The sequence below is a fragment of the Lissotriton vulgaris genome, chromosome 1_1 (assembly GCF_964263255.1).
Source record: "Lissotriton vulgaris chromosome 1_1, aLisVul1.2, whole genome shotgun sequence".
NCBI lineage: Eukaryota > Metazoa > Chordata > Amphibia > Caudata > Salamandridae > Lissotriton > Lissotriton vulgaris.
This window is the reverse complement of record NC_141685.1, coordinates 1026598892-1026612219: the sequence shown is the minus strand read 5'-3', so window position 1 is coordinate 1026612219 and position 13328 is coordinate 1026598892. Positions and strand designations below refer to the sequence as shown.

The 13328-nt window shown below is 45.7% G+C and overlaps 1 protein-coding gene across 1 annotated transcript in view; it reads right to left on the bottom strand.

The window, feature by feature from the left end:
- MAN2B1 (mannosidase alpha class 2B member 1) overlaps positions 1 to 13328 on the bottom strand; it is a 278792-nt gene that overhangs the window by 203405 nt on the left and 62059 nt on the right. The window contains exons 14-16 of the mRNA XM_086961819.1: positions 4997 to 5194; positions 4289 to 4386; positions 3974 to 4091 (exon numbers count right to left, since the gene is read on the bottom strand). Of these exons, the coding sequence (XP_086817945.1) occupies positions 3974 to 4091; positions 4289 to 4386; positions 4997 to 5194 (414 nt within the window). The remainder of the gene's footprint in view (positions 1 to 3973; positions 4092 to 4288; positions 4387 to 4996; positions 5195 to 13328) is intronic.

Genomic DNA, 13328 nt, shown 5'->3' with positions numbered 1-13328 from the left:
GGAAAACAGCATACTTCGAACCTCATTTTCCCAACAGGTATATAGCTGCAAGTTGTTACACAGCTCATGGTCATTACTGACTCATGGATGGAGGCACATTGGTAAGTGCCATAAGCATTATGCACAAATACAGTGATTGCTCTGTCCCTAGACTGTGTGATTGTAATGGGCCCTTCACACTTTTTGCAGATGATCCCGGTTTGTTTATGAGAGTTTCTGACAAGCTCCCTCCGGGCTCAAAGGAGTCTTTTTTCCTTCGGAAATCTAAATGAACTAGGGTGAATATCCCTAGACAATGACTGCTCCTATACTGGTCATGCTTTCATCCCACACCATACTAATAGGAACTTAATTTCCTTTTTTAATAGGCTGTCTTTAGTCCACTTTTGTCCTGAAGACCCTACGTGATGTCACTACAAACACAAATACAGAGTTGAAACGTCGACGTGAAAACTCTCATGTCCAGGCTCACTATAGCTAATATTTTTGGAAATAGTATATGCTAGAGTGAAAGACCAGAAAAGAACAGAGAATTTATGTCTAGCATATGGTTTTGTTTGTTTTTGAATTTGAAAGGTCACGCGCTTCACTTTATGTCACCACAGTCACCCATTTAATTGTCTACGTATAAGTTGTTTTTCGGTAGACAGCTCATATTTACTTTCTGTGCAAAGTGCTCACAAAATCAAAAACAGGAAAATCATAACAATATAATCAATAAATGTAGATATTTTTGGTAAATTGTTGTAGGTGTGGTACACTTATGACTGTTCAGTACTATTAAATAGTGACCATGAAGGAATGTTTTGGTTCTGAACAAGCACCTCGTGGTGCTTACCCAACGGAACAATTTAGAACTTTTAGAAATTTGGCATTTCTATGTGCTTAGGGCTCTTTGTGCTATGCAGCCTGACTTCAATCCATGTCTAAGGTAGAGTGATAGCTGGGCTTGTGCATACTTTCCAGACAGCCATCTCACAGAAAGGTGTGGGTGTAAAAGGGTTGCATCTGCATACTGAATGGTCTTCCTGGGCTGGGAAAGAGGGAGGTGGGGCACATCTACATTTGTAAAGCTGGGCTCTGTCCTCACACAAAGGGTTTGTTAACCCCTACTGCTATCTGGACCCAGAGCTGGGATTGAATGGGGATGTTGCGCACTCCTCTAAAAGTTCTTTTGAAGTTACCTCCACATCAAAGACATTTTGAGCAGAATTACAGGGGCTCTGACCTCTTGATTTTAGACATTGTGTGGGACTTATAACCAGACGCTGCTGGCTCTACAGACTGCACATTGCCAGAAGGAAATGTTATGCTGCCAGGAAGAACAGCCATGGGACTGACTTCTTTGTCGTGCTGACCTGTGGCACTACAAGAAGGACTGCCACTTGGTTTCAAGGACCATGATGTGCTGGCCTGCTGCTTGTTCCCTCGTTGTGCCCCTCAGTTAATCTCCAGGGACTGGGTGGTGTGGCTCCTCCCCATTTTGCTACAATCTTATGGAGAGCACTTGATTTCCCAAAAGGAGACCGGCGCATGGTGACGCACTCCTTGTTCATTGATGTGAATGAAGCATGTGGTTGACCCCTTCTGAGTGGTACACTTTTCTCAAGAGGGGGCCTGAGCGCCCTGGGCCTTACTTCTGCCCAAGGGCTAGCAAAGTAACCCTGTATTTCCTAAAGCTGCGGCAGCCTGCATCACGTTTCTGCCCAAGCTGCCGCAGTCTCTCACTGCACATGGGCATGGATGTTCCAAAACTGCCAACATACTGCTGTGTTGACCTTTCCAACCGGCTTCCGAAGACCACAACAAGGCGCCTACCGATATCGCTGCTTTGTGTGGGGACCAGCGCTGCCTTGCAGACAGGGATTCTTCTGGCTCGCTCAGGCCACCAGGTCTGTTCGACTCCGACCCGGCAGCCCTGCACGACCGAGGTTTCGCCGCCTTGTGCTCATTGTTGGAGAGTACGATCTCCATTGGTTCCCAAGAAGCCAAGATCCAGACTACGCCCCAGCAGGATGTAAACTCTTTCTTAGAGGAGCATCAGCCCTGCCCATGTGATAGTGAGTAGGCGCTAGAAATTTGATCAGGTCCCAGGTAGGCCCGTAATTTCCCTGAGGAAAGGGCATATTTAGCGTAAGAGGCGCAAGCCCCCTTTTCCAGTATTGAGTAGGGATGTGTTTGTGTAGCAGCTGTGCCACACGGTTATGGGCAGCTGCCTTTTCACTACTTAGGGCACTGGTTCTGTGTTGGTGGCATTATGGGGGAAGAGTCCTTGGCACAGGCCTCTCAATCAAGAACTTGCCATTTACCGAAAGTTTCATAGCTTACCGTATTCACCATAGTAAGCACGGAGCTGCTTCGAAGTCCTACATAGTGCCAAGTAAAGTACTCAATAACCTGTAACACGAGCACAGGTATGCCGTGCTCTATGATTTCATGGTGTATAGGAGCACAGCAACGCTGTGCCCTAGGTATTAGTAGCGATATATGGTTATTCCGGTATTTTTGTTCATCACCTTTGCTAAATGATATAATATGTCTTTTTTGCCTTATACTGTCAGGATAACTAGTATTACTTCAGGATTTGCTTTTGTAGGCGTATTGATGGTGTTTTCATGACAAATGCAACATATAAGTCTTTAGCTTATCGCACGAACGGTGATGTTTTGATAATAGCCTAGTTGGCAAAGTGATTATTGGTTTATGTGATTTTGGTCTATGTTTTAGATGCAATAAAGAAACATATTTTTATATATTCCGGTCTACAATCTCTTTTTTGGTGTGTGTGTGTGTGTGTGTGTGTGATGCGAGTGTGTGTGAGATGTGTGATGCGAGTGTGTGCGAGATGTGTGATGAGAGTGTGTGCGAGATGTGTGATGAGAGTGTGTGTGAGATGTGTGATGCAAGTGTGTGTGAGATGTGTGATGCAAGTGTGTTATGCAAGTGTGTGTGTGATGTGTGATGAGAGTGTGTGTGTGATGTGTGATGAGAGTGTGTGTGATGCGAGTGTGTGTGATGTGTGATGCGAGTGTGTGTGATGAGTGTGCGTGATCCTGTAGGTAGGTGTGTGTGTGATCCTGTAGGTAGGTGTGTGTGTGATCCTGTAGGTAGGTGTGTGTGATCTTGTAGGTGTGTGTGTGTGATCCTGTAGGTAGATGTGTGTGATCCTGTAGGTGTGTGTGTGTGTGTGTGATCCTGTAGGTGCGTGTGAGTGATCCTGTAGGTGCGTGTGCGTGATCCTGTAGGTGTGTGTGTGTGTGTGTGGCGGAAATGCATTACACATTCGCTCTGGGGGAAGCCTAAGCTACCAAGGGGGTGAGCAGGGATTATTTTGGTTGTGTAACTCCCTTACCTGGACTAGAGTGGTGGCTTCTGCTTGGCTTAGGTGCATACCCTAGCCAACAAGAAACCCCCGTTTCTAACAAGTCTTCTAGTTTTTACAGGATTTTGGCTGTCCCCTAGACCAAAACACAAGAGCAGGGACTCGGTCTCCCTCTTTTATAACTTAAAAAGAATAAGATAACTTAACCCGTTGACCGCGACGCAAATTCTGCCGTGATGCAGGTGATTTATTGAGTGGGCATGTTTCAGACAGCCCCCAGCCGTCCCCGGCACACGCCCACTGTGATGTGGGTCAGCCGGGGGCCGTCCAACACACCGAACGGGTTAATAGGAGGATGTGGCCCAACGGCTAGAGAGGTTGACCTCAAAACTGGGGTGCCAGCTTTGAGTCTCAGCAAGGACTCTCAACATCCTGCGATTCTGGGCAAATCACTTAATCTACCCGTGCCTAACAAAATGAATGGTCTGTAATGCAACTGGTGCTCATGTAAAACGCTCAGATACCTTCTGGTCGAGTTTGCACTAAAAAAAACTACATAAATAATATAATAAATTTTAAAAAGGAGGTAACAGACACTCTACCACAACCCCTGCAAGAAAACATTAATCTCACATCTGCAAAGAGGCCTACCTTCACCACGTATGCAGTGACCTTTGATGCCACGGGCAACGGATCAGATTTGTTTGGTCGGAATATGTATGCACCGGACGCCTGCTCGCTGTCAGCATTACCAATACTGGCATTGTACCTGTAGTTGATTTAGGTGAGAGTATGACGGGTGAGTCAGGAAAAGAGATGGTTGGTTCAGAGGATTTCACAAATAGAGTGCAACACAGTACCAACACATATACATTGTATGTCCAACCCATGTAGGTCTGTTCTTTTCCCCTTCCCCTTTCACCATCCCAACCCCTCCCACTGGTAGACCCATCCCCCTTTCATCACCAATAGAAGTTGTGCATCAATGGCAGGCGGATGTCCTTGTCCAGGTTTTGGATCTCGCGGAGGAATCCTGTATCTGGGTCAAACCGGACACGCACGTGCTGCAGAGAAAGGAGACAAGTGAGGTGGCCATTGGTTTGGGTGCATACCTTTTGGAGGACACTGCCATCTCTCCCATCCCAGCCCCAAGCTGATTATTGTAAGCTCAACAGTCCAGGACAAGAATATGAAGTAATGCTGGGAAAGGAGGGGACAGAATGGAATTGAAAGAGGCACCATTCCATGCGTCTCTGGAAAGTCTGCAGAATGGGACGGACACTTCCAAAGCTTTTGCACATAACAGAACAACAAGAATCCATCTGCATCTGGTTTCATCCCACAAAGCCGGGTAGATGTTGAGGGCGAGGGAAGTTCAGCGCAGTTTCCAGCATCCAATACCAAACTATGCTACACAAAGTTAGCAGACCCCTGCATATATTGTGTTTTTTGTTTCTTTGTTTATTAACTGTGCAGTTAATATTTCAGCATTACTTCAGACGCCAGTCAGTAGCAATACACGATGCATATAATAATGTAAGACATCCTGGACTCAAACAGTACACAGCAAATGTTCCTGTGAACTCCAGCACAAGCCTTAACATGACCTCAGCTTTCCGTACCTCTTTTGCAGGGTTTATTGGCTTATAAAAACAGGGGACCCTATGTTCTTACCTCATTCTCGATTTGCAGGGGATTCCCTTCATCATCGTCACTTGTATCTGCTTGGGAGCTAGAAGGTTCATCTGACAATTTCGACACCGTGTAGATCCCAAATCCAAGAGGTGGGGCGGTAGCCTGAAAGAAGAGTTCACTGGGAGCATCTCCTTTATCCCGTCGAATGGCTCTGGTGAAGTTAGATACTGGGAGAACCTAAGGGGAAAAACATCTGTAAATCACATACCAAGAGATCTGCCCATTGTATGCAGGATTCAACGTAATTCACAAATGTGTTCAAGTGGGATGGCCCGTATTGTAACCGAGAAGTATCCCTGGACATCAACAAAAGCACCACCATACTCCTATCATGGAGTTTTTTGTAAGCTTTAGCACTAATTAGAGTCCCAAAACAGGCAGATTTGTGCACTGCAATATAGTGTAAGTTCTACCAACATTTCACTTTCCCCTTCTGCCACCAACTTCCAAAAGGCTCACTCTCAAGGACTTGAAGCAGTAACCTTGCATGTTTCCCTGAGCAAGAAAAAGGTACGAAGTGGCAATGTTGGTGCGAAATTGTTTCTTAACCATTGGAAGGTCTTCATTGTAGCATTCGGCTCTTGTTAATCAAAGTAGAGGACCCACTGTATGTAAATCTGTTCAGGCCCCACCTCAAACTCCAGTGTCAAGTAAACCCAGACTTGTTTCTGCCTTACTGGGCCTCATTTGTGAAGTGCTGTTCTAGTCCTCAAAGCAACAAAACTCCACGTTATACTGCTCAAAACTGAATAGGCTCACTGAGACAATGATTGGTGAACATTTCCACCTATCACTTTGTCACAGCCTCTGCAGCCGTTATCAATCACAGCCTCTAGATGACGTGCTAACATTTAGTTCATAACTACTGTAAGAAATTGGATTATTAGTTTCAAAGTATGATAGTACTTCACAAGTAATATATCGGAAATGGTATTTTTACTGGCAACCAAGTACCCCATTCTAGTACTGGTCTCTCTCAAGGTAGTAAAGCAAAGCCGTCTAAGACCTAAGGGAGGTGGTGTGGACTAGTTATCCAAATTTGCTGGCACACAACACCACTACGCAATAAATTATTGTCCAGTCAAAGCTTATTCTTTGAAAAAGGAAAAGTACTTTTGTCACACTACTAAATACTACACATTAAATTACAAATATATACATTTAGGTAGATAGATAACTCGCACCAACACCAGGTACAACATCACAATATAAAAGGGTGTTAGTATGTAGAGGTAAGGCCTACTGGCTTTATCAGGGTTTCACCACATTAATAACAATAACCATGTTATACTTCATCAATGTAACATCATTGGAATGAATGGGAAGGATATCAGTACTGAAAAACATTCTTATAAGTGTAAACATTACACAGTTGGTCAACAATATTGTCAAAAAAGCACTGTCTAAATAAAAACATGGGTCAGAGTTTCTCTTTTACCAACATTAGACTGCCACTGCAGTCATAGGGCCAACCGCAAAATGGCCACACACTCCAGAGCCTCAGTACAAAAGTAGAGGGTCAAAGGGTGCTTAAAACAATGGAGAACAGTTGTTGTGGTCAGGGATTCAATCCCCTGGGAGAGGTAGGGCCAAGACTTCTGAAATATGTTGGTGGTGTCCCTGCCCAGTTTTGGGCACCACAGAAGCATAGGACTATGAAATAAAACCCTGTGTGGCATTAAGGCGTGCCCCTCGCAAGATTCTCTGAATATTTTGTTAGCTGCCTGGTTCACTGGAATTTTCTGGTAAGATGGCTTGCACCATAATTTTCTTTTGTTTCTCATTTATGGTGTGTGCCCCAGTCAAACCGGGACATCGCACCTAGTTGCAATCCTATACACTGGGGGCTGATAGGAGCCTTAAGCCTGCCCCCCACAACCCCACATTAAATTTCCTTCGGTGTTGTCTGTCAACTCACTCCCATGCCGCCCTACCATGCATACCTGCACCGGTGCCTCTTCCTGTCCAAAACCAATCCTGCCTTTGTTGGCGCTAGGTAGCAATTTGTGCGCTAATGCAAGGGGAAAGGACAGGAATGAAACATTTCATAAATACAGTGCATTTCTGCCCTTCCACATTGTCGTAGGGCAGCACAGCAAGAAGACTTGTGGCACTTCCCTACACCAATTTCTCATAAATTAAGCCCTTTGTATGTAGCAACACTTTGAACTACACCCCTACGCTCACTGACCTTTGATCTGCTAAACACGGTTTAATACTATTTCCCCACCGTAAAATTGATTTGCTGTGGGACTTGGGGGTGTTTATGGTTGTCGATAAGTACCAAGTTCTAGCAATTTTTGTCAGGGGGTCCTTGACAAGGGGGTCTTGTCATTAAAACGTTTGAATACCTCTGCTCTAGGTGTATTTTAAAAAAATAGCAGTGGAGCACCATGTGCTCAGTTTTCGTTTTTCTGTTACAAAGCAAATCTTTAAGCAACATATTAGTAGGACAGATTTTGGCAATCTTTGGCTTATTTTGCTCCTGGTGGCCAGCACTAGCCACAATGAACATTTCCCTCAGGCTTCCGGGCTTCTAAAAGGGCACTTCCCATGGGGAGCTGATTTTCTGGCTTCCTGTATCAGGCTGGTCCTTTACTTGTCTGCTGGGTTTATTCTCCTGCTGGTGGGAGAATCTTGTGCAGCCCCTCTGCTACCAGCTAGCACAATACCCTCCTTGCTGCACTCACACTGGTGTCTTTCAAGAAGCCTGGATGCTCCGAGACCAGGAGTCAGTGGAGGTCAGTGCACAGAAGTCCTAGAGAAAACATTAAGAGTCCACCAATTGATCCATTCCCGCAACTGTTCCTCAGGGGGCATAAGTGAGCCAGTGCCACTAGTCCTGGAGAAACCCATCCTAGTCCTGGAACTGCAAAGAACTGAAAGTCCATCCCTGGATGGCATCAAGTGGCTTTCCCTTCCAGCTGGGTATCCTAGCTATTGTTACTACCAGGCAGTGGGGGGAGATTCCTCGGATTGCTGCCTGCAACTGGCGGATTGAAGAGCAGGGGGTTGCAGGTAATTGCCACCCCAAGACGGCAGGGAAGAGCTGGGCCCCCACCCTTGCTACACCACTGTAGGTAGATGCATTTATCTACCTATGTATCACTTTGCAGAAGGAAATGAGATGTAAGCCAAACATGGACATCGTGACACTGAAACATATCAATTAGCCGGTGGTTTAACTAATGAATTTAAAACATCTGTGACCAAGCCAGTCAATCCGGTGTTGCAGATCTATAAGTAAAAGTAGTGAGTTCAGTCCTATATGGGGCAGAATCAAGGGCTTTGAGAATCTCACACAGCTAGCCACATTGGAAAATAGGTTCCTTTGTGCTATTACCAATCTACCACTAAGTACCCCTAGGTTGCCCTTGCTGAATGACCTAGGTAAGAAATCCTTGGAAGACTGTGCAAGGCTTCGCCCATTTTATTCTGGCGTAGAATCTGGTGCAACCGGAACTGGCCACATTTGCAGATGGGCTTAGGGACATTGAGGCAGATCATTTCCATAAAATCAGTTGGCTACGATATATCAGAGGGGCACTGGTCAGCATGGGCCTGTCACATTTGTGTGAGTCCCCACAGAGCGCCAAGTTTCCATCAAAAGACATAATCAAGAAACAAATTTGGGAGCTCATTGAACAAAATAACATCAGGAAAAGGGACTGTACGGCACGGATGGGGAATTCCCTAACAACTAATTCTTGGCCGAGTCACGAACCGTACTGGGATGTAATTTTAAACCATTTGATTGTAAACTTTATTTTCAATTCAGAGTGGGCTGCCTACCACTAAAATATTTTACCGGTAAATGGGCCTCATTAGGTGACAAATGCCTTATCTGTATGGACAAGGAAAAAAAACGTACTCCCATGTACTGATTATTTGCCCCACCTATGCTAGCCCTCGCAAAGCATGGCTTCTTCAGATTTGTTGGAACCTGGGTACTAAACAAAGTAGTGTCGCCCAGAGAATCCATTGCATCGATCCATCACCTCGCTATGCAATTCCGGTGCCGAGTTATTGAGGTGGATGCAGATTATAAGATCTCAATTACTGACTAAAAACTGAACTTGGAATTATGTATCATCGAACTAAATGTGCTGGCTACTTACCTGTAAATACCCATGCTTCTGTTTTTACCCTAAGAACTGGTTTTATCTTAAATGTAGGAGGTTAAACTTATTTTTCCGAAGATTAGATCAGGTTTTGAAATTCATTGTTTTATTCTTTTTAATACAATTTTTATGTACCATGCTTTAATGACATATATTGTCGAATAAAGCTTGTTTGATTGATACACCACTGCTCCCTGGTCCAGAGTCTTCTCCCTTTTCCAAGTGGTGGTGGAATGCTTTAGAAGCCAGGCACTCCATGCCAATCCTAGGATGCCACATCATTACTCCATCACTGTCTGAACCCTCATGCACAGCCTTCTAGGACAATCCAATATGGCGACTTCAAGTTTTTTCTGGGAAGAACTCCACACCCATTTGACACAACTGCCTGATCCCATCCCACCCAAAGGTAAGTGTCTCCTGTCTTGACTCCAGAGGTCTGGGCTTCCTACTTTGTTCCAGTGGGCTTGGACTGTCCCAGCCTCAGTGAGTGCGGCAACATAATTATACACAGATTTCCTCCCCTCCACTTTCCTTTCCAAGGAACTAGTGTAAGCAATGTGAATTGCCCTATTATTGTGGGTAGGCCTTTGATAGCGCCACAGGAGAGCAGAGTAATCAAGTTAGCCCAGTAGAAGGCCCCTCCAGGCCTTTGGAGTGGGACAAAGGCTTTGAATCAGGTGAGCCGAGCCAGAGAAAGGTCCACCTCGGAGGAAGATCGTGATAAAGCAAAGGTCCGCTTAACCAATAGGTATATACTTGACGGCAGTGGATGCTAGAACCATTTCCCAGGACAACATCTGCATTGTGATAAGTATCCGATCCAGGGAATGTGTAGCAGTTGTGCTGCAGGTGAAACAGCCCAGGTTATGGGAGAGGATAGCCATGGGTTAATTGGGTCTTACCCTTGACTAGCAATGCCTGCTGCTGATGACGGTGCTGATATAGTATGTCCCATCGCCACACTTTCACTTAACCAAACTTATGACTGCCACCTGTTAACTAATAAGCCCTCCGTGCCAAAGGGGGAAACCAGTTAGTCCCCTCACTATGGGTTCAAAGTCTAGTGGGTGTTCCCTATTCTCTGTGAGCAGGTTGCATTTGATCCCCCATACCTAGAAGTGGAGTCGGTGGCTGGGGATTCTCCACCACAAACCAAGCCCAATGAACCTTCATTGAAAATCCAGTCAAGGAATGTAGCAGGGATGACAATACTGCTCCCTGAGTTTGATTGGGGCAATTCCATAGACTCCCATGATGTCGGTCTCTTTCACAAGACCTGCTCCATGTCTCCAATCCACGGTTACTTCCTTTACTGTAAATGCAGTCCAGAGTGGAAGGGGCAGACCTTCTGGTGGGCTGGGGATCTGGGTCAAAACAACTCTACAATGTAAAATAAAGGGAATTTGCATTGATTTGCCTGATGTGATGGCAGTTGTGCTTGCATTGCGCTTAGGTATGGTTTTAAAAATGTTTAACGTCTACAACAGAGTAGATACCGGACTTGCAGCGTCAGTGGTTCTAAACACCCTTGAGGCGGTTATTACTGAGCACACAGGGAGGGCTACATTTTGGTGGCAGGAGATTTTAACACATTTGAACAACAAAATAATAACCACCTTGATATGACAGACTGTGATAATAATGGGGTATTCCCCGGCTTGATTTACCATACGTAAGATGGTCCCCCAAAGCAGGATAGGTATTGCCTCCAACTCTTAATTTTGATCTTAGAGCTGCAAATGGTAGGATATCATCCACTTCCCAGGAAAGAATGACATATAATAGACCTGGGTATCAGAGTAGGATCAATTATTTTTAGATAGATGTGATGCTCAGGCCGGCTGTATTATATATTGAAGTGGTGGACAGACTAGACAGCGACCATCATGCACTAACCTTAATACTGTCTGAGAACTCCAGGCTAAAATAACAAGTTACTTACCTTCGGTAACGCATTATCTGGTAGAGACTATTTAACTGCAGATACCTCTTGAACGATGACTTCTTGTGCCTCTATCCAGAGTATCCAGACGACCAAGAGGGATGAAGAGGACTTTGGGCTCTGGGAGCGGTGCTGCAACCTCCTCTTCTTCGATCTAGACATCCGCAGAATCTCCCTTGACGGTTCCGGTTTTCGGGCCCAAAGTAGCTTCAAAGCTCGCTCCCTCAAGGTCTTAAGAGCCATGGCCCAACAATCCAAGCACGACTTCGGATCATTGACACGCTAGAGCCACCATAGGAAAAACAGTAGTGACGGCATTGGCATGGTCTAGATTAGACTATGGCAATGCCTTATACGCTGGAGCCAGAAAACAAATCTTAAACAAGTTGCAACGCCTACAGAATGCAGCTGCGAGGCTGGTGCTCGGTATCCCCAAATATGAGCCAATTACATCTAAACTAAAACTTTTGCATTGGCTCCCAGTGGAAAAGAGGGTTTGTTTCAAATCACTATGCCTGGCATATAAGGCTGTTCAGGGCCTAGGCTCACAGTTTTTGCGAACTAATTTGAAACTGTATGAACCAGGCAGGATGCTCAGATCTAGGCAATTGAAATTAATTGATATCCCAAAATTCAAACGAACCAATTGGGGTGGGAGAAGTTTTCTGGTACATACAGCGCGGGCATGGAACCGGCTGCCACTTGGTATAAAAGAAAGTCCAACACTGGCTCTATTCCGAAAGGCAGTGAAAACTTGGCTTTTTACGGCTGACTGTTAAGGGAGTTATGTTTCCATCGTTGAGGCCTGCTATATGTCCTAGCGCCAAGATGCCTTCCGGCAATCGCGCACTGTATAAGTTGATAAATCAAATCAAATCATAGGCATACGAGGTGTGGGGAGGGGGGGGGGGGGGGGGGGGGATAAAAAAAAAAAATAGGTGACAGACATGTCTGGGCAGGCCCGCATGGCTTAAACCCGGTCTTCCTTGAAGATAACCCTCACACACGATCAGTGGCGGCTGGTGACATTTGAAAGTGGCGAGGCGTAGCTCGCGTGCCCGAAACCCCCAACCCCCCCCCCCCCCCCCCTGAAAAAAATTGAAAATCGAGTGGACATATGGTCAGTGACTGCATTTTCAAGCAATAATAAAACAACTTGTTAGGTTGCTGGTGCTAAGAACTGTGAGATGCATGAGCGAGCTACAAACCTACGGAGTTACTTAAACAAAATGAGAAGTACTCATACCAACCAGGTGTATGGATACATTTTCCTCCACGACACCCCTGCTAATTTACTGATTGAGGTGGTATATCCCCATGCCATTTCAGACACCCTTGCGTGTTTAAACAAGTAGAGAGTCAAAATTGCACCATGTGAATTTCAAAGTGCAAAACACACTTCCAATCAGTCGCGGCCGCTCTGTGCACGTTTCTGTTCCAGATCCATGGGGAAATATTCTATTGAGATTCCACCAGTAAGACTTTCCTCGCCCCAGAGAGAACATTTTATCCGCGGATGGTCGCCCAGAGCTCATCGGATATCACAAGCTGTGTGTTTATAAAATGTACACATGAAGTGTTCCATTCCAGTGTTCTGCAACGCCATTATGGAACACATCGGCCCCACCTGACAGGGCAGAGGTCAAATCATAGTTTCTCGACCCTGGGAACACGACCGAAAACACATCTCCACCCACCCTCCGCTGGGTCTCCGCTGTGAACTCAAGCCGGAGCGCCACATCTTGACAGGGGGTGAATTTTATTTATTTGAGAGGCCACAGCTGCAGGTTTGACCTTTGCCTGAAATTCTGGGAATAAACGCGGGAGGGGCCCCAGGAGAAACAAGATGAAGTTTCTCAGACTCTCGTCTGTAGTACCTCAAAGACGGGGCTGTGCAAGTGTTTCAACCACCCTTATAAAACAGAACTTACCAGATGTGCAGCCTGGAAGATTGCCTTTCCACGCCTATGTGTTTAGTGAGCCCTCCTCACCTTACCCTTTAATTTATGGCACCCAAGAATAAAAAGAGCTGGCCGGCATTACGGGTGGGGAGGGAAGCGGGATAAATAAAATAAAAGTCAAACTTACCTTCTTCCCGCCTTCAAGTTCTGACTCCGAGACTCCGCCGACCACCAGACTCCCGACTCCCGCCGTCCTGTTCTTTTGAATTCCAATTCGTGCTCGTCGTCACGCAGGAAGGCTGCAGGCAGCCTCCCTCCCCTTCACTACAGCACAGCACAGTGAT